Raw genomic sequence first — 20,673 nt, 5'->3', positions numbered from 1 at the left:
ATCTAACTTTCAACTTTTAACTATTTATTAAAAAAAAAAAAACCCGAAAACCAAAGTTCAAAAAGGTGAGAATGACTAGACAAGTCATTCATCACCTTACTTCTCTAGCATGCTTTTCTTTCAAATTTTCAATAGCAAGTGTCAGACTCACTTACTCATACACGTTCACTCTACTTTGCTCTTTTGTTTTTTTTTTTTTTTTTTTATTCCCCTTAAATCTATAACCACACATTACCACCTACCCCTCAAATCAGATTCAAACTCCTTTTTATATCTTACTCCTCTTCAGTTTTCTTTCCACACTTTTTCATAATGCAGTAAACTTCATTTCTGCCGCTCCCTCTCAAGTCTCAAGTCATTCTCTTTCTCAAGATAAGTTTTTGATAGTCTTTCTTTACATTTTATTCCAGTCAAAGCTCAAAGCACAGATTTCTTATACATATCATCCAATAGAAGTATTTCTTTTATTTTATTTTCACCACAAATTTTCTCCAATTTTACTTTAGGGCAAATCTAAGAAGTTCTTTCTATTTTATTCCAGTTTTTTTTCTTGTTCTTCTTCAGATTCCTCTTCAGATTCAAGAACCGGTTTAACCGCACCGGTTCCCGATTTTCCGGTTGAACCGGCCGGTTTTCACTATTCTTCGATTTTTAAACTATTTTCGGTTTTTAATGATAACCGGACCGGATTGATGTCCGGTTCCCGGTTGAACCGGCCGGTCCGGTCCGGTCCGTTTTTAAAACTATGCGAATAACATATATGCATTGTTTTCAAAAAAATAACATATATGCATTTATATAATAAAAGCTAAAAATATTATATTATATAATGTTAGTATAATCTTTATACCTTTATTAACTAAATTTTTAACATTAAATCATGAGAACTCACTTAAAATTATTCTTATGGTTGGATATTATTTAGTAAATATAATGGGTTATCATACATTTATATTATTTATTTTATTTTCTCAAAAAAATATTATTTATTTTATATAATTTAAAAATATTAACTAATTTATTTATAACATCATTGGTTCAACCATAGTTGGACCATAAAACCGATAACCAATTATTGATGCCCATTTTGGCAAAAGGGCCAGATGGTGAAAGAAGCCCAATAATACGAAAAGGGGTGAAGAAAGAAAGGTAGCAAAGCAAAAAAACTATTGAGTCCAAATGGCAGGAATAATGGTCCATGAGTCCACAAAATAATAAAGTAGTTCCAAAGAAAGCAAACGGGTCAAGGAAGCCCCAAAGAATGAAAGAGCGAGCCCGTGGGAATCATGAGAAATAAAAAGAAAGCAAGAAACGGGCTGGAGGAGCCCAAAGAAAGGAATTAGTAAATGAGATTAGTTTGAAAACCCAAAGATAAAGGATGTGGTAATTGGACCAGAGAAACCCAAAAGATTTAGCAAAAGTCCATGAAAATGTAAGAAGCAGGAAAGATGAAATGGGCTGAGGATGCCCCAAAGAATGGAATGGGTTGAGGATGCCCAAAGGAATAAAATGGGCTGAGGATGTCCAAAGGAATAAAATGGGTCGGGGAAGCCCAAGATGTTATAGAAACTAACCCAGCATAAATACTGGGCAATGTAGGAAGGAATAACACATAAAACTGGCATGACAGAAACTTCAGCCCTCAAGCCCAGAAGTGGTACAGTAAGCAAGGGTAAACAACATCATAGTAGGAACAATATAGTGGCATGACAGGAGCACCAGCTAGCACACAAACAAAAGGGATAGAAGTCAGGGGCTGAATTAAAGAAGAGAAAGCCCACACCCAAGTAATGCCAAGCCCAAACAAGATGCAAATAATGAAGACCTAATGGCTCATCCACGTCACAAGAGTTAAATGAGTAGCAGAACACACGGCAGGACCAGACAAACCTGTAGGCAATGGCGAACGCATGAATGCTAGAAAAGCAATAGACTCACATGGGAGTGGAGCACGCAGAAGGCTCAGGCACCACCTATTTGTACTTAGCCAATATAGGGGAGGTAGGCCATGGGTCAGAGGTAAGAAAGGGTGTGGTCTAGCGGTGGGGAGAAGCGATAGCCTATTTTGGGGTTCTTGCTCAAGCTCTTTTGGAAGAAATGTCCTACTGGGATGATATACCACCCAAAAGAGGCAAATATGAGCTGGAATCACTTGGTGCATGCTATAAGAGTTGGTAAGAGAGAAACCCAACCCTTATCCGAATGAGAGTGTTTGTGGAAACTACGGAATCAAGTTAGGGAACGTCAACGAACATGGCAGCTCCATGAGGTTGGCAATAGAGTTAGGGATTTGGTTCAAGAGTACTGGGATATTCACTTCAAGGAGAAGCCGATCCATGTTCGTCCTCCTGCAATTCGGTGGTCTCCTCCTTCAGCTAAGTGTTACAAAATTAATTTTGATGTAGCTATCCTGGAAGGTACAAACCGAGTGGGGATAGGGGTTGTTTGTAGGGATTGTGAAGGCTATGTCTTGGTTGCTTTAAGTCAGAACGTGGCATTGGTGCTGTAGGGCCAAGGAATTTATGACCTCGGCCCACTTGACATTAGGGTCCAAAGTTCGAACCGAGGAGAGGCATTGTCGATGACATACATTGAAGGTCCAAATAGCCTAGAGATATAGCCGGGGACGATTTTGTCCTCAGCATCCCAGAGCGCTCCTAAAAGAAAGAGCGAGCACAGTGTAAGAGCGGCCCAAGTAAAAGGCTGCCAATATTGCAATTAAGTACTCTGCGCCTGACAGGTCTATACTCTTCACCATGCTCTTCAGCTTTTACAACCACCCCCAACCACTTTGGATATAGACTGAAAAGACAAGTACTATCCCTAAAAAGCAAAACCTACACGTGGATCCATAAGAGAAGGGAAAAACTAGTATAAAAGGAGGGAGAAGCAACCAAGAAAAGGGGGGACAAATCGTCTTTTGGACCACGGAGTCCTAAAAAAGGAGGATAATAAGAACATGAAGCTCCAAGAGTCCCCTCGGATGAGGTTTAAGGACTGGAGCCATTCAGGCCGTGCCGGGAAAAAGTCTAGTCAGATACGCCAAGTTCTCCCTCATGTATGTTATCACAAAAACCATGACTAATCACCGTCCAGTGACTAAGGCCTAGTCTTTCAACCCATTCTCTACAAATTTTAATGTTTAGACCTTTAACATACGAACCCAACACACCAACTTGGGGTCATTACAAATTGAGTCTTTACAATTGGCACCGTCTGTGGGGAAAGTTTATGCGTTGGCACAGGCAGTAGCGGAATCAAGCCCCTGTCAAAAAAGGATTTGCGAAAGCCCCTCCATTTCCAGCAACACGCTGTTGTTGTCCTGATATAAATTTCCATTAGGGGCTACACCTCGCAGTGTCAATGGCACGGGCAGTTCTAGGCACCTTGGTCGAGGGGCTAATCCTCGAAACTTAAGGAAAATCTAAGTTTTGGACAGAACCAAGGTATTGCGTGGTCCTCGGACTCAAATCTATGGGGAAACGAACTACTTAATGAAACTCTAAGTTTTGGACAGAACCAAGGTATTACATGGTCTTCGGACTCAAACCTATGGGGAAACCAACTACTTAATGAAACTCTAAGTTTTGGACAGAACCAAGGTATTGCATAGTCCTCGGACTCAAACTTATGGGGAAAACAACTACTTAATGAAAATCTAAGTTTTGAACAGAACCAAGGTATTGTATGGTCCTCGAACTCAAACCTATGGGGAAACCAACTACTTAAGGAAAATCTAAGTTTTGGACAGAATCAAGGTATTGCCTGATCCTCGGACTCAAACCTATGGGAAAACCAACTACTTCTAAGTTTTGGACAGAACCAAGGTATTGCATGGTCCTTGGACTCAAACCTATGGGGAAACCAACTACTTAATGAAACTCTAAGTTTTGGACAGAACTAAGGTATTGTATGGTCCTTGGACTCAAACCTATGGGGAAACCAACTACTTAATGAAACTCTAAGTTTTGGAAAGAACCAAGGTATTGCATGGTCCTCGGACTCAAACCTATGGGGAAACCAACTACTTAATGAAACTCTAAGTTTTGGATAGAACCAAGGTATTGCATGGTCCTCGGACTCAAACCTGTGAGGAAACTAACTACTTAATGAAAATCTACGTTTTGGACAGAACCAAGGTATTGTATGGTCCTTAGACTCAAACCTATGGGGAAACCAACTACTTAAGGAAAATATAAGTTTTGGACAGAACTAAGGTATTGTATGGTCCTTGGACTCAAACCTATGGGGAAACCAACTACTTAATGAAACTCTAAGTTTTGGAAAGAACCAAGGTATTGCATGGTCCTCGGACTCAAACCTATGGGGAAACTAACTACTTAATGAAACTCTAAGTTTTGGATAGAACCAAGGTATTGCATGGTCCTCGGACTCAAACCTGTGAGGAAACTAACTACTTAATGAAAATCTAAGTTTTGGACAGAACCAAGGTATTGTATGGTCCTTAGACTCAAACCTATGGGGAAACCAACTACTTAAGGAAAATATAAGTTTTGGACAGAACCAAGATATTGCCTAGTCCTCGGATTCAAATCTATGGGGAAACCAACTACTTAATAAAACTCTAAATTTTGGATAGAACCAAGGTATTGCATGGTCTTTGGACTCAAACCTATAGGGAAACCAACTACTTAATGAAACTCTAAGTTTTAGACAGAACCAAGGTATTACATGGTCCTCGGACTCAAGCCTATGGGAAACCAACTACTTAATGAAACTCTAAGTTTTGGACAGAATTAAGGTATTGCATGGTTCTCGGACTCAAACCTATGGGGAAACTAATTACTTAAGGAAAATCTAAGTTTTGGACAAAATCAAGGTATTGCCTAGTCCTCAGACTCAAACCTATGGGGAAACCAACTACTTAATGAAAATCTAAGTTCTGTACAGAACCAAGGTATTGTATGGTCCTCGGTCTCAGACCTATGGAGAGATTAGTCATTAGAAAATGGATTAAGTCCCAGATAAAATGGAAATCCCGCCCTGTCCTCGGATCCCCAACTCTAAGGAAATTAATACCAACGAGTATTTAGGCCTAGTATGGTTATACCTCGGCCCTCGGATCGGATGCCAAAAATGGTTAAAGTTATGAATGTTGTCGGGAACGTGGCAAAGTACCTTAGTACTCGGTGACCCTCTTGGATAGTTAATTTTGGGTTACCCATCCTCGGACGATCACATCATACGTAATACAGAGCATTCAGCTGTTATCACGGTTAGTCTTATGTGTTTAATCTACTTCAGGTCGGCATTATTGTGCCTATTAGTCTCAATAAGTTCAAAATAATAGCTTTTTGTTAACAAGGGTTTCGGCCCTAAGTATCGTTCAAAAAAAAAAAAAAAAAAACACCCATTCATAAAATAACTAGTGCAGAGAAGAAAGAATAAGTAGAATAGAATAAAGTCATCTTTTATTAAGACAAAGAAATAGTACAGCTTACAATGAAGGGCTTAAACAAGCCTACACCAGAAGCTAAGTACAGAAGCGAAAAGAAAAGCAAAAAGAAAAAATACAAGAGAACGATAAATCCTTCAAAATTCTGCTCTGGTAGCCATTAAGCATGCCAAGATGGCCCCATTGATGGAAGAAGAAGCAGAAGAAGAAGCAGAAGCACAATGATGGCCCCAGTGATGGAAGAGAAAAGGAAGCGAAGGCAAAAGGAGGCACCAGTGAAGGAAGAGAGGAAGAAGCGGGGATGCTTAATCCCCGCGCTAGCTTTGACTCGCATCAGGCAGGTTCCATATCAGTAGCGCTCGGGAGAGAGTGGATGGTACCGACGATGAGCAACCCCAGTTCTGTCGCACCAAAAATTTGATGCGACCAACACTTACTTCGGATTTTGGCTGAAGGAAAGGGAGGCTTCTTTCCTGCCTTATCAAGGTGGAGAAGTATCTTGAATCTCTATCTACCTTGCCCTGACCGGGCCATCTTGTGTCTCGAAGAAACCCAGTGCTTCTGGAGAGGGTGTGGTCCCTTCACCCCCACCCTTGCCTCAACCATATCACTCCCTAAGGCTAAATCACACTGGTCGTAAGTACTTTGAGCAAAGCTGGAGGGTTAGGGATTTGAAAAGATTGAGGGGTTTGTACGTCAAGGAAATAACCCCTACCTTGCTTCTTATATGGAGGGCAAGTCTGGTGGCATTTAATCTATACAGATTTCCAAGAAAAGCTACAAACAAGATAATTTCCACTCGACTCCCAATGCCGTCTACAACCATTGGATTTGAGTGGCCTCGTAAAGGGAACTTATTAAAGACGCGCCTCGTACACTGAAACGGCAAGAGCGTGGCAGGAGTAAATCTAAAAGAATGTCTCATAACCTGGCGCATTTCCCAAGCAAATGAAGAGACACTGACATTAATGAAGGACAAAGCTAGGCAAACTGTGGTATAAGCCTGACATCACCAAAACCCTTATTTCCAACCAAGGGATCGGAGAGCAAGATTTTGAGAGGCTATTGGGGGGCCAAGGAATTTATTACCCCGGCCCACTTGACATTAGGGCCCAAAACCCGAGCTGAGGAGAGGCATTGCCGAGGACATACATTGAAGGTCCAAATGGCTTAGAGATATAGCCGAGGACGATTTTGTCCTCGGTATCCTAGAGCGCTCCTAAAAGAAAAAGCGAGCACAGTGTAAGAGCGGCCCAAGTAAAAGGCTGTTAATACTGCAATTAAGTACTCTGCGCCTAACAGGTCCATACTCTTCACCATACTCTTCAGCTTTTACAATCACCCCTAACCACTTTTGGTATGGGCTGAAAAGATAAGTACCATCCCTAAAAAGCGAAACCTATACGTGGACCCATAAGAGAGGGGAAAAACTAGTATAAAAGGAGGGAGAAGCAACCAAGAAAAGGGGGGGACAAATCGTCTCCTGGACCATGGAGTCCTAAAAAAGGAGGATAATAAGAACATGAAGCTTCAAGAAGCTCCTCGGACGAGGTTTAAGGACTGGAGCCACTCAGGCCGTGCCGGGAAAAAGTCTAGTCAGATACGCCAAGTTCTCCATCATGTATGTTATCACAAAAACTATGACTAGCCACCGTCCAGTGACCAAGACCTAGTCTTTCAGCCCATTCTCTACAAATTTTATTTTTTGGGCCTTTAACGTATGAACCCAACACACCAACTTGAGGTTGTTACAAATTGAGTCCTTACAGGTGCAATCGGTGGAAATGGCAGAGGCTTTGGCAGGGAAAAGGGCTGCTGAGTTTGCTAGGGAGCTGAGTTTCTTTGATGTGCTGATTGAAGGTGATTGTCTTCGTGTCATATAGGCTTTATAGGATTTGGATCATTGCTTTACTCTCTTTGGTCATATTATTGAGGAGACTAAGAGGTTGGGTAGTTTTTTGTGATGGTGTCAGTTTCAACATGTTTGACGGGATGAGAATCATTTGGCTCATAGCCTTGCTAGACGAGTAGCTTTAGTTATAGATACTGACGTTTGGGTAGAGGATTTACCCAGTGATTTGGATGTTGTATTCCAATCGGATTTGTCTTATTTTTTTAATAAAATATCGCTTATCATTTGCTCAAAATATATATATATATATATATATATATATATATTAAGCTTCCCATACCCACATTTGATCACTTGGGTTGTCAAAGTATGCGGTGACCTTTTGGATTAGATTGATTTAATTGGGTTTCTTGAGTTGTGTCTTTTTTTTTCTTTTTTCTTTTCCTTAAAGCCCTAATTTGATGTACCAAAAATTCAGTTTTTCGGTCCCTTCTTTTCTGTAAACTATAACAACTCAACTTCAAATTCTTTCAAAGAAGGGTTTAAAACCTACCCACTTCCCCTCTATTTTCCCCTTATCCAAACACAGAGAAATAAGTGTCCAAGTGACATCCCACCCAAACACATAACATAACATCCATGTAGTTGAGTTTTAAGTGTTGGCTTTTAAAAAGTGTTCAAACCCCACCTCCCCCTCCTCTACTATCTATTTATATATATATATATATATATATATATATATAAAGAAAAAGAAAAAAAAAAAAAAAGGTGCTGGCTTCTAGAAATTCTATGTTAGAAAACTAGGAATTCAAGATATAATGTCATTAGGTCAAATGTTTTCGCTTAGCATGAAACATTTGAACCCTAGGTTGAACACACCAAAAGATGACAAGGAGTACAAAAATTTACTAACAGCAAAGTGACTGAATTCAAATTGTACTTTTCCTATTATTATAAATATAAGATTTTGCAAAATACAAGTAGGCAGCAAATGCAACTGCACCAAGTCCAGCAAGTAACCAATAAAAATAGTCAAGATGTGCCCGATTAAGATTATCAGCAAACCAGCTATCTTTGCCATCCCCGCCAGTTGCCTCCTCAATGAAAGAGATAAGAAAGCCGCTTAAAAAATTCCCGACCCCAAAAATACTAAGATAGAGGGCGAGACCTACACTTCTTAATTCAATTGGGACCTGATCATAGAAGAATTCTTGTAGCCCGACCATGGTGAAAACATCAGCAATTCCTGACAAAACATATTGAGGAAGAAGCCACCAGACACTCATTGGAATAGTTACATCTAGCATATCAACCAACCCATATTGTTTAGCAGTTTTGAGCCTTTTTATTTCAATTAGAGCTGCAATTACCATGCAAATGACAGATAAAAGCATCCCAGTTCCAATTCTCTGTAGCATTGTGATTCCAAAGGGTTTAGTGGTGATAGCTCTTGCTATAGGAACAAAAATGCAGTCATATACAGGAATGAAAAAGACCATGGCCAGGCCGCCAAAGAATTGTAGTGAAGCAGCTGGTATCTCAAAGCCAGGAAAAATTGTTCTATCAAGAGTAGCCCCTTGCTTGGTAAAGAAAGTTGAGGTTTGTGCAAACACAATAGCATAACCTAAGCTCGTAGCCCAAATTGGAACAAGCCTAAGAACTGCCTTTGCTTCTCCAACATCATTGACAGTACATACCTTGTCTTGCAAGGCTCTGTTAAGGAACCTGTCACATTAGAGGATCCAAATCATTCTGGAAAAGGAGATTAGATCTAAAAAATGAATTAAAATTTGTTTTAGTTAAGTAAACCAAAATTATTTCAACTGAAAGAAGAGCAAGACTTATTCATTAGTTGGGAAACAGGTGGTATGATTATTTTTGTTATTAGTAATATAATAAAAGTCGTGATAGTGTTGGAGAAAACAGTCTATTAAGTCTTAAGCCAATTCAATGGAGCATAGGTAAAATGAATGGTATATGTAGCAAACTAGCTTTCACAAACGGGTCAAGTTGATTGGGTTCGAGTTCGGCATTGGTGGGTTTAGGTAAGATTGTGTTCAATTTAACAATGGGTCGTACTGAGTTGCAAAACCTAAAAACCCCTGTCCATTCTTTTTAGGGTCAGGCCAATCTAGTTCGACTATTTTTTTTCATATGCAAATAATAATAATAAGTAAAAATAAATTTGAACAAAATTTGTGTCTTCTTTTCAATACTAATAAGTGAACAAATAAAGAAAACACTCATAAGTAAAAGAATAATACACAATTTTAAGTTTACATAGTCGTAAGGTTCACAAAACTAAAATCTTCAAGGCTCCAAAACAAGAAGTGAAAGAGCGAAAACATTTTTGCGCCAAAACAAGCTAAATTTTTTCCTTTCAAAATAAAAAGAGTTGACTTGTGTGACTTACGGGTTGACCTGGACAGGAATTTCAGCAGGTGGGACTTAGGTAAACCCCCTCTTTTTTTACGGGTACAAAAGCCTTACTCATACCGATATTTTTCTTTCGGATTCGTATGGCTTATTAAGTCCAAGTCCAATTTTACCATGTATAGTCATTACCCACAAATAAGATTCTGGATTAAATGTGTTTATTATATGTTATGGGTACGTTTGAATTGAGCTTATTGTTGCTGAAACTGAAAACTGAAAGTACGGTAGCAAAATAATTTTTAAATGTGTGAATAGTATCTTTGGATCCATTTTTAATATTTTTAATGCGTGAACAGTACGTGAACAGTGAACCCATGTGAGATTACTGTTTACATGCAGGAACAAAAAAAGCAAAATGTGGAACTGAAAACGCAAGAATAAACACTCCCCAAACGCTCACTATATTAAGGTTTTAACTGTCTCCTCCAAGTATTATCTCTTCAATAACTTAACCTCCTGGACCCTTTATATCATATTTATATATAAAGTTTCTATTTTATTTTTTGGGACAAGAAATACCATATTAGACAGGTAGTAAGTCTTTAAAATAAAAATAAATATTGCTCTCTTACTTGAATTGTTCAGAGCTATGCTGTGGCAGGGTTCTGCAAGCTTCCTCTTCAATAACTATTTCTGATGGTTTAGCCCGGCGATTCTTAATTGCTATAACAAACACCTGACCGATCCTCACAAATGGGCTTTTCACCTCTTTGATACTATATCTATAAGTTCTAGTACCAAGCAAGAAGACACCTAAGGCAATGACCATAACAAAACAGGGGATTCCAAATCCTAGACCCCAACTAAGGTTTTCTTGCACAAAGCTTACGACCAACATTGCCACAGAAGAACCTGCACATATTCCAAAATACCACCAATTGAAGAATGAGCTTTTGGCTCGGCTTTCCACAAGATCTTCTCCGTCAAACTGGTCAGCTCCAAAGGCTTGAACACAAGGCTTGTGTCCACCTTGCCCAACTGCTACTAGATATAGAGAGAGGATGAATAAATTCACTTGGAGCTCAGAAGAACCTAATCTAACTTTGTTGTTGCCTATGTAATTAGAAGTACTGATAGAAGGAAGCATAGTTGACAGAGTTAGCAAGCCTAGTCCCTGTGATTAATCACAATCTAAGTCATGGATAATTAAACTAAAATATAAAACGCCTAAGTTTAAAAATTAATGCTAAAATAGTAACGTTTGATTTTGGAAGATTTCGTTCTGAATGCTGATGCTCTCTTGTCATAAAACAGTGTGTTTTTGAAAGACCTTTTGTTTCCATGAAACTGTACTAATCTCTAGCAGAATTCTTGTATGCAAAGGATTTTGAGGAAGAACACTGAGTCAACTTTGGCAATACTATTCCATGTTGTTCCTTTCTCTGGTATTAGTAAAGGTGGGCAATTCATACATGGGTTGAGATTTTGTCTAGTGCATCCATATCACAAAGTGTCCAATGCACTGATGTACTGGACATAAGTCGTGTCCTTCTTACATAGCCTTTGTGGAAACATCAAGAACAAGAAAATAATGGTTGTCTGAGGGTTGTTACAGGAGTTATTGGAAAACAAGTGGCTATGCACTTGTGCTGCTATGAGATCTTTGCAACTTGCTAGTTTTTCTACTATGAAATTGATATTTGACTTTTCTCCCACTTTTGGCAAGGGATGCTTAAACGGAATTAAGGGGGGAGAGAGAGAGAGAGAGATACGCACCAGAATGTATATGCAAGAAGCAACAATAATGGTGTGGTAGCGCCCTAGATAAGAGTCAGCTACGAATGCTCCTAAAAGCGGAAGCAACGATGCAGTTCCGAACCAAGTGTTGATGTTCACGGCTGCAGTGGCCGTTGATTGCCCCAGCTGCTCAGCCAAGTACATGATCAGGTTGCAGCTAATCCCATAATATGCAAACCTCTCAGCCACTTCCACACCTAATATAAACCATCATATTCATCATATTACTATTTTTATGCCCAAAAAACAGAAGGGAATGATCATCATAATTCTTATTTGAGAGATTTTTCACATTGTTGAATTGATTTGGGTGAGACTTTCTTACCTATGATGAAATATGCCGACCTCCAACCTCCAGAGTTGGATCTGAGGACTTGCCGGCTTTTGTAGTCAACGGCGGCATTTGCAACTGTGTCCAATAGCAGTGGCTTTTCAGTGGACATTTCTTGAACCACACGACACAGTTAACAACTGTGTTGCTTCTCTACTCTTCTTTTTTTGCTTCTCTACTCTTCTTACTTCAACAACAATTCCACATTTTCATGTATATAGTTGGTATTTTATTTTATTATTATTATTTTTTTTTTTGTTGAGAAACATGTAGTTGGTAGTTAGCTGGTGCCTGGTGGCGTTGCTGTTGATTTTTTTTTTTAATTATTATTATATTATATTATTATTATATTTTGTAGGAGAAGTATTAAAAGGATATCCTGGATATGCCATCATCGTCACCACTAAATTATTATATTATATTATTATTATAGAATAAAATTTAATTTCCATCCCTAAATTTTCACAAAAATTTATTTTTCATTTCTAAACCATACAAAACAACTTTTTGTCAATGTCTGTTAGTTTATGGTCAATGTGACTGAACAATGTGCTAAACAGTGTGCTAACATATCATATAACTTAAACCAAATTAAAAAGTATGGACATTTGGCGTAAAAATTGTTGGCACATGTGGAATAAATATTATAGTGAGACAAAAATACCCCTCACTCCCAATGATACATTCGAATCTCGCTGTGGCGGCAATGATTGCCTACTCAGAGAACTGCCGTCTTAATCATTTGTGAAATGATTATTGTTCTATTGGTTATTTGGTCAATAAATCAACCAAATAACCAATAGAACAATAATTATTTCACAAACCCAAATCAAAAAGGTCTACCTTAATACCATATCCACCACAATTGCATAACTTCTAAAATAAATAAAAAGCCAAAAGCCAAATACACACTGACACACGCAGAGAACTAAGGGGATGCTTGAATTTGAAGGAGATTATGGCCATGGATTTCTCTGCTACTGCTTTAGTAACAACGGTGTCATAGAAGAATTTATTTATTTATTATTATTATTATTTTTTTAAGAACTGGGTTTAGAGCTATCCTTGTTACCTTGGGAATTGATGCGTGGGATTCACCGGCAGATTGTGACGATCAGCAAAAACCACCGATGGATCAGTGATGTGGACTTGTCGGCGTGGATGGGAATTTCATGGTTGGGGTTGCCAGTCGTGGATTGGGGGAGGGGATTTCATGGTTGGACTATAGCACTAGGGTTTCACGTTGGATATTTTGATTTTTTCCGTAAAGCTCTACTGAGACAGTGAAGGGTATTTTTGTCTCAATGTAATATGTAATCCACATGTGCCAATAATTGTAGGCCAAGTCTCCATACTTTTTAAAATTAAACGGTTTGTCAACGTATTATTAGGCCACGGTAGGTTATAAACTAACTGACTCTACTTTTCAAAAAAAAAAAAAAAAAACTAACTGACATTAACTAAAGGATGAAAAATATAACATTTCGTAAAGTTTAGTAGTGAAAAAAAATACTTTTGAAAGATTAGTAACCAAAAATGAATTTTTATAAAAGTGTAAGGATGAAAATGATATTTTACTCACAAATATATTAAGTTAATTGGAATATCATCATCACTTTCAAGTAGATGATATTATTTTTATTATTTAACAATTATTGTACATAACATCAATTATAGGCGGCCATGAACCCCCTGGCTTTTTAAAATTCCTGTTAGCCTAACTGGCAAGAGAGTAAGTTGATAATTTACATAAAGAATTTACTTGCTCGCAACCTCTCAATTTTTAGAATTCAACTTCTCAACATCTAAAATTTAGACCTTGATCCAAATAAAAATTTAAATTAGCACATCTGGTAAAAAAAAAAAAAAAAAAAAAAAAACCAATTCTCATCTTTAAATTCCGGATTTTAACATTAAAATGTAAGATAAATTTAGAGTTGCGGAGTAAAATAAACATACCTCCAGTTATAGTTGTTTAAGTTTTTAAAGAAAAGAAAACTCACTATATGATGATAGTGTATATAAAATGGTTTTCTAGTATATGGCATTTACCTCACACATATCCTTTTGATGAAAATACAGGCTATATATAGAGGCTAGACTAGGGACCCTTTTGGATCAAAATTTTCATAACTCTCCCTCCATCAAGGAGCTTAAAAATTGTAACTTCATGGAATTTTATTAACCAAAGAGGTTATACCAATTGAGAGTTACTATATATAGGATGTTACACCTAACATGTAACTTTCAAAAATAGGGAACTTAAGATATGAAATAAGAAATTTAAGACATGAGTTTTATCTTCACTCAAATGTGGGCCACATAAAATTCTCTTTTAAGGAAATATAATCCTACATTCTCCCACTTGGCTCACATGAAATTCAAATAACTCAATAAGTGATTATCACTATGCTATAGCCACAATATTATCCATGTCACTAGTTGTGAAATGCTTCCACTCAAATAAAGAATCCAATATATGAATCGTGGCGGTAATCCCCTCAAGTATAATGAGTATTTCCTTCCATGTATTACAATATAATGTAATCCTTACATAGTGGCGGTTCTAGGAATTTTGTTTAGGGGGGTCATTAAAAAAATTTAATAAAAAAAGAACTTGAATATATCAAGTTACCGACAAAAAAAAAAAAAAAAATTAATACATGAAATTTTACAATTTCCTTCTGCAAGTATTCAAATTTTGAATTGTTATATGATAGTTTATTATAAGTATCTATTACCAATGTGGGTATCTATGAGCCTATAATCATTTTATTTTGTTAAGTTTATCAAAAATTTTTATTTTTATGCAATTTTTATTATCTATTTGTTATTATTTTTATAAAAATATTTTAAACTAAATGAATAAACTAAACTCATTGGCTTTGTATTAATTATTGGTGCACACAACCACACTTATTCATACATAAAATTATACATTAGTGTCTACTTAACCAATCAAATGCTTGGACAATCACTAACTTTATTTATTTTATTTATTTTTTTTTAATTTTACCAACTTTATAACAAAAAGTTATTATAACATGATAACAATACATACATGTAACAAATCATATCTATTTCCTAATTATTAAATTCTATATATTTATATTATAATGTACATACAAACATTCACACACATCATAATTCACACAAATAATATTATAACAAAAAGTAATGCACACAATCAATATTAGACACACTCATACACATAATATAAATTTATAAAAAATAGTTACACTTACAATTCATAAACACTTACTTTTTATTCTTAGAGTTGGAAATGCTTGTAATAAGGGTGTGTAAAATTTAAGTCAGGATGTGTAAATATATTTTTAAGAAAAAATTATAGTATTAAACTAACAAAAAAAATATTTTTATATATAATTTTTTTTTTTTTTTTTTTTTTGGGGAAGTTAGGGGGTTCATTTGAACCCCCTGAGAATAGTGTAGCACCGCCCATGTCCTTACATGAGTACTTTATGGGCCATTAATTCTTTATGAATGGACTACCTATTAGCCATTCAGGTCCTCCTCTAAACATCCCCACGGATATATTGTCCTTTATTTATTCCCATGGATTAAATAAACTTTATATATATACTTTATGTGCTCAAAATATATATTGTCTTTTATTCTCTAAGAACAAGCAAATATGTGTCCCAAATACAAAACAACTAAAGAGAAATTAAACATCAAATAAGCTATTAAGTCCCATATGTTCCACGTGAGTCTTCTTTTCTCCAAAGACTTAAACAACTATGGTTGGAGGTATGTTTATTTTATTCCGCAATTCCAAATTTATCTTACATTTGCTATCAAAGCCTCCTTCATGCTATGTTGTTCAGTAATTTTTTCATTCATGGGTTTCTCTATGATTTGGCTAAATTTTCGATGCACATATGGATTTAAGGATATAAAGTATTTGAAGTGCATATTCTTTTGTGTTGGGACCTTTTGGCTAAATTAACTATGCCATCAAAATCTGGCCTTTTAACAAACGTCAGTAAACCCAGTTTTAAGAGGCATGGAGTAATGTTAAGTTTTATGCCATGTATCTCATGTGTGGGTCATAGCATATAGTATTGAAGCCTATCACTAAAATAGCTTTTACCATCGTTTGGGCTGAATGTCTTTAATATGGGATAGTTTTCGAATATAGATGACTATCTATAGAAAATTATTCCTTTTGCATTTGCCATTGGCTGAATGTTTCTAAAGAGAACATGATTGGTTTTTCAAATTTAAGCTTCTCATGAAAGTGGACATCTGTCATGATAACTTTGCATATAGATTATTATGCTTCTTTGTTATTAAGTAGAACTTATCTTGTCTGACTTACATATAATGTGTAGTAATTTTATAAAGTTTGTGACTATATATAAAAATTCGATCATTACATAGTTAAAATTTATGATATTTTTAGTGTATTTACAGTTTCTTACACTTATCTTGTCTTTAAATATCATTTTATGGTATATTTTAATTGACATGATCAGTATGACATTTAGTTTATTTTTTATGATGTTATTTGAAGGGGTGAATATCAAATTTGGTCTCTAATGTTCTTATTTATATGGGATTTTATGAACATTAAACTTAAGCCATTAAATCACTCCCACCATTTATAGTCAAGTTTATCATTTGGTGCACTTGATTCCATGGGGACAGGTGGTTCATCCACATGGAGCGCCAAATCAAGAACCATGCGTCCTAATAAAAATATAATACTTTTTTTTTTGGTCATGATAGTTGTCACCAATTAACATTGGCACACGTGAAGAATCAGTTATATATGGATTCACCAACTTTGTTGTGCCATTTGGTTTTACTGGGCATATTGTTAATTGGTATATAAGTAGTAGGAATTGTTGCAATAACCAAGGAAAAATAAACTTTAATGCTATGAAATATAAACCTTAATTCTAAATCAACCAATGTCAGTTTAGTAGTAAATTCTAACCTTCCTATGGGTAGAGGTGCATCACACATAAATTTACTAAAATACTTTGTTAATAAGACTAGTAATTATGAACAATAAGAACAAAATTTTCCATACCTTTGGACCTAGGAAAATTATATTCTTAATGTGTAATTCACCATCTTAATTATTCCAATTAAATCATAAAAATATAACCTCCCTATGGAGCCAAGTTATTGTTATTCACGAATTAATTAAACTAGTCGCATACCCGCGCGTTGCACGCGGTAATTTTTTTAGGATGGTCTAATTAAATATTTTATTAATACTATAATTTTAGTTATTAACCATTTGATTTTCATTAGTTTTTAAGTTAACAAAAACCTTAAATAAACCTTTTTTTTTATTTTATTTTTTTTATTTTTTTACCTTTACACACACACACACACACACATAGTGAATCTTTACACATACCTTTAAAAAAACTCTATATATTTCACTTTTTTGGATGCGTAAAATTATAGACTACTACTCCATAATGATAGTGGCTAATTAATTTTTTTTTTTTTTAGTGATCTCATTTGTAACGCTTCTTACCATTATCATATATTTACTAACTGATGATTTGCATAACAAAGACGATAAATGAGAGGTAGGATTGTTCATTAGATTTTCGAAAGTAATAGTGCATGAAAATTATATATATATATATATATATATATTATAAATAAGGTTAAATGAAATGTCAAAAAATGGATTTTTAAATTTTCTAACTTTATTTCTTATTCAATTTCTACTACTATCAGAGAACATCTCTTTTTTAGTTATAATTAATATGGTTTCCATAGTTAGAATTTGATTAGTTTTAAATTTAAATTTAGTACTATGATTGTATTTAATTATTGATTGTTGATTTAATTTTTTAAGTGAATTAAACGGTTTATGTTACTACACTGTAAAGTTTTTAATGTTCTCCACACGGTAATCTCTATTTTATTTTTTACTTCTCCTAACAACCTCTTTGTTTTCCAATCAACGATTACTAATTGACGTTTGGTTTTTTTTTTTTCTTTATCTACTCTTTATTACTTTGTATTGGTTTTGTTTTTTCTATACCATCTCTCTCTCTCTCTCTCTCTCTCTCTCTCCACTGGCAACCTATCGTTTTCCAAAATTTGATGATGATTCTATGACATTAAATATGCATTATTAATTTTTTTTTTTATTTAGTGTTTCTAACTTGATTTGTTTTGTATTTCATTCTTCCTTTGATGCATTGGGTGTGAGAATGAGTGTTTCCCTATCATTACTCCACTTAATGTGGACAATTTTATTTATTTAATTTAGGCAAAATATTATATTTAAAATTTTTAAAAATAAAAAAGGAGTGGAAATATAAATAATTTAATGATATATATGGGGGATGTGGTTGAATTTAAATGTTAAATAAAATGATATGAGAAAAAAAAAATACATAACAATAAACACTAACTTATCCAAATAATTCTATGTAATATAATAATAGTACATTCTTATATACTATTTTTAATTATTTATAATGAAATATGATAATATTTAACAATCAAAGACATAAAAAATAAATAAATAAACTTAAAACACAAAGCTAAATCCCATAAACCAAAATAGAGCTCTAAAGAATACAAAACTTTCTCAGGCTGAAATAGAGATGCAAGAAAAATAAAAATAAAAATCTACCAAAAATTTGAGGGAGAAAGAGTGGGAAATAACCACTTTTCTGTGAGATAAAATTATGTAAAGAATAGAAGAGTGAATGATAAATTTATACTAAGAGGACGATAATATAAAAAAAAAACAAAATAAAGGAAGATAAAAGGAAAGAGGAAGGGTGATATCAAGGTAGAATTTTTGGGGAGATGAAAAGGTAAAGAGAATGAGAAAGGTTGAAGAAAGTGTAAATGTTAAAAAAAAATGAGTACAATTTGATGAGCACAATTTTCTTTTATTTGAATTTAAGTAAAATATTACATTTTTTATTTTTTAAAACAAAAAGAGAGAGAAAATATAAATAATTTAATGATAAGGAGGATGTGGTTGAATTTCAATATTGAGTAAAATGGAAGAGAAGAAAAAAATAAGAAAAATTAAAAGATATAACAATAAACACTAAATTATCCAAATTATGCTATGTAATGAAATACTATTTTATTTTTATCTACTATCTTTAATTTTTTATAATGTAATCGGATAAAATTTAACGATCAAAGAGCAAAATAATAATTATAATAATAACTTAAAACACAAAACTAAATCGTATCAACATAAATTAGAGTTCTTAAAAATACAAAATTTTATCAACCTAAAGCGGAGATGCAATAAAAAATAAAAATCCACCAAAACATTGAGAGAGAGAGAGAGAGAGAGAGAGAGAGAGAGAGAGAACCTTTTTGTGAGAGAAAACTATGCAAAGAATAGAAAAGAGTGACAAATTTATAGTAAGAGGGAAGGGATAAGAAGAGACAAATAAAGGAAGATGAAGAGAATGATGAATAGCAATATTAAAGTAGAGGGTAGTGGGGAGATGAAAAGGTGAGAGAAGAAGAAAGGTTGAAGAAAATGTAAATATTTAAAAAAATAAGTGAATGTAAAAAAAATTATAGGAAAATTGGAAATAAAAAAGAAATATATATAAATGGTAAAATCGACAAAGATGAATATGTAAAGTCAATAATCTATATATATATATATATATATTTGTAAAAAAAATAGGAATAAATATTAATTATATATAGATGTTAAAACCGACAAAGATGAATATGTAAAGTCAATAATCTATATATATATATATATATATATATTTGTAAAAAAAATAGGAATAAATATTAATTATGTGGCGAATGACGTGGTGATGAGGTGGCGCAACAGGAGCTCAGCAGCTATAAATGCCACGCTTCAGCTTTTAGTAATATATTGATTTAGATGTCTTTATTCTTAATGAAGTATTAAAAAAATTAACTTGATGTGATTATCATTATGGCTTAAGATGCTATGGCTATTCTCAAGTCATTTTGATAGTCACCCCTTCAAATGACATCATAAAGATAAACTAAACATCATATTGATCATGTCAATTAAAATAAACCATAAAATGATATTTAAAGACAAGTGTAAGAAACTGTAAATACACTAAAAATATCATAAATTTTAACTATCTAATGATCAAATTTTCATATATAGTCACAAACTTTATAAAATCCCTCCACACTATATGTAAGTTTGACAAGATAAGTTTTGCTAAATAACAAAGAATCATAATAATCTGTATGCAAAGTTATCATGACAGATGTCCACTTTCATGAGAAGTTTAAATTTGAAAAACCAATCATGATCTCCACATAAACATTCGGCCAATGCCAAATGCAAAAGAAATAATTTTTCATAGAAAGTCATCTATATTTGAAAACTATCCCATCTTAAAGTCATCCAGCCCAAACGATGGTAAAAGCTATTTCAATGATAGGCTTCAATACTATATGCTATGACCCACACATGAGATACATGGCATAAAACTTAACATTATTCCATGCCTCTTAAAACTTTGTTTGCTAACGTTGGCTAAAAGGCCAGATTTTGATGGCATAGTTAGTTTAGCCAAAAGTTCCCAGCACAAAAGAATATGCAATGCAAATACTTTATATCCTTAAATCCATATGTGCATTAGAAATTTAGCCAAATCATAGAAAAATATATGAATGAAAAAATTACTAAACAACATAGCATGAAGGAGGCTCTGATACCAAATGTAAGATAAATTTAGAGTTACAGAATAAAATAAACATACCTCCATTCATAGTTGTTTAAGTCTTTAAAGAGAAGAAGATTTACTATATGATGATAGTGTATATAAAAGGGTCTTCTAGTCTATGGCATTTACCTTACACATATCATTTTGATGGAAACACAGGCTATATATATAGGCTAGACTAGAAACCCTTTTAGAT

General features: G+C 34.4%; 1 protein-coding gene across 1 annotated transcript; it reads right to left on the bottom strand.

Annotated features, from left to right (window-relative positions):
* Positions 1-8,188: 8,188 nt before the first annotated feature.
* On the bottom strand, positions 8,189-11,936 carry LOC115983955 (protein NRT1/ PTR FAMILY 5.10-like). Its single transcript, XM_031106814.1, has 4 exons — positions 11,767-11,936; positions 11,421-11,638; positions 10,277-10,818; positions 8,189-8,993 (listed from the first exon to the last, which is right to left on the bottom strand). The coding sequence occupies exons 1-4, from the start codon at positions 11,882-11,884 to the stop codon at positions 8,198-8,200; spliced, it is 1,674 nt and encodes a 557-aa protein (XP_030962674.1). The 5' UTR covers positions 11,885-11,936; the 3' UTR covers positions 8,189-8,197.
* Between the last annotated feature and the right edge of the window lie 8,737 nt (positions 11,937-20,673).

Source organism: Quercus lobata, chromosome 4 (genome assembly GCF_001633185.2).
Source record: "Quercus lobata isolate SW786 chromosome 4, ValleyOak3.0 Primary Assembly, whole genome shotgun sequence".
Classification (NCBI taxonomy): Eukaryota; Viridiplantae; Streptophyta; class Magnoliopsida; order Fagales; family Fagaceae; genus Quercus; species Quercus lobata.
This window is presented reverse-complemented; position numbering and strand designations above follow the sequence as displayed.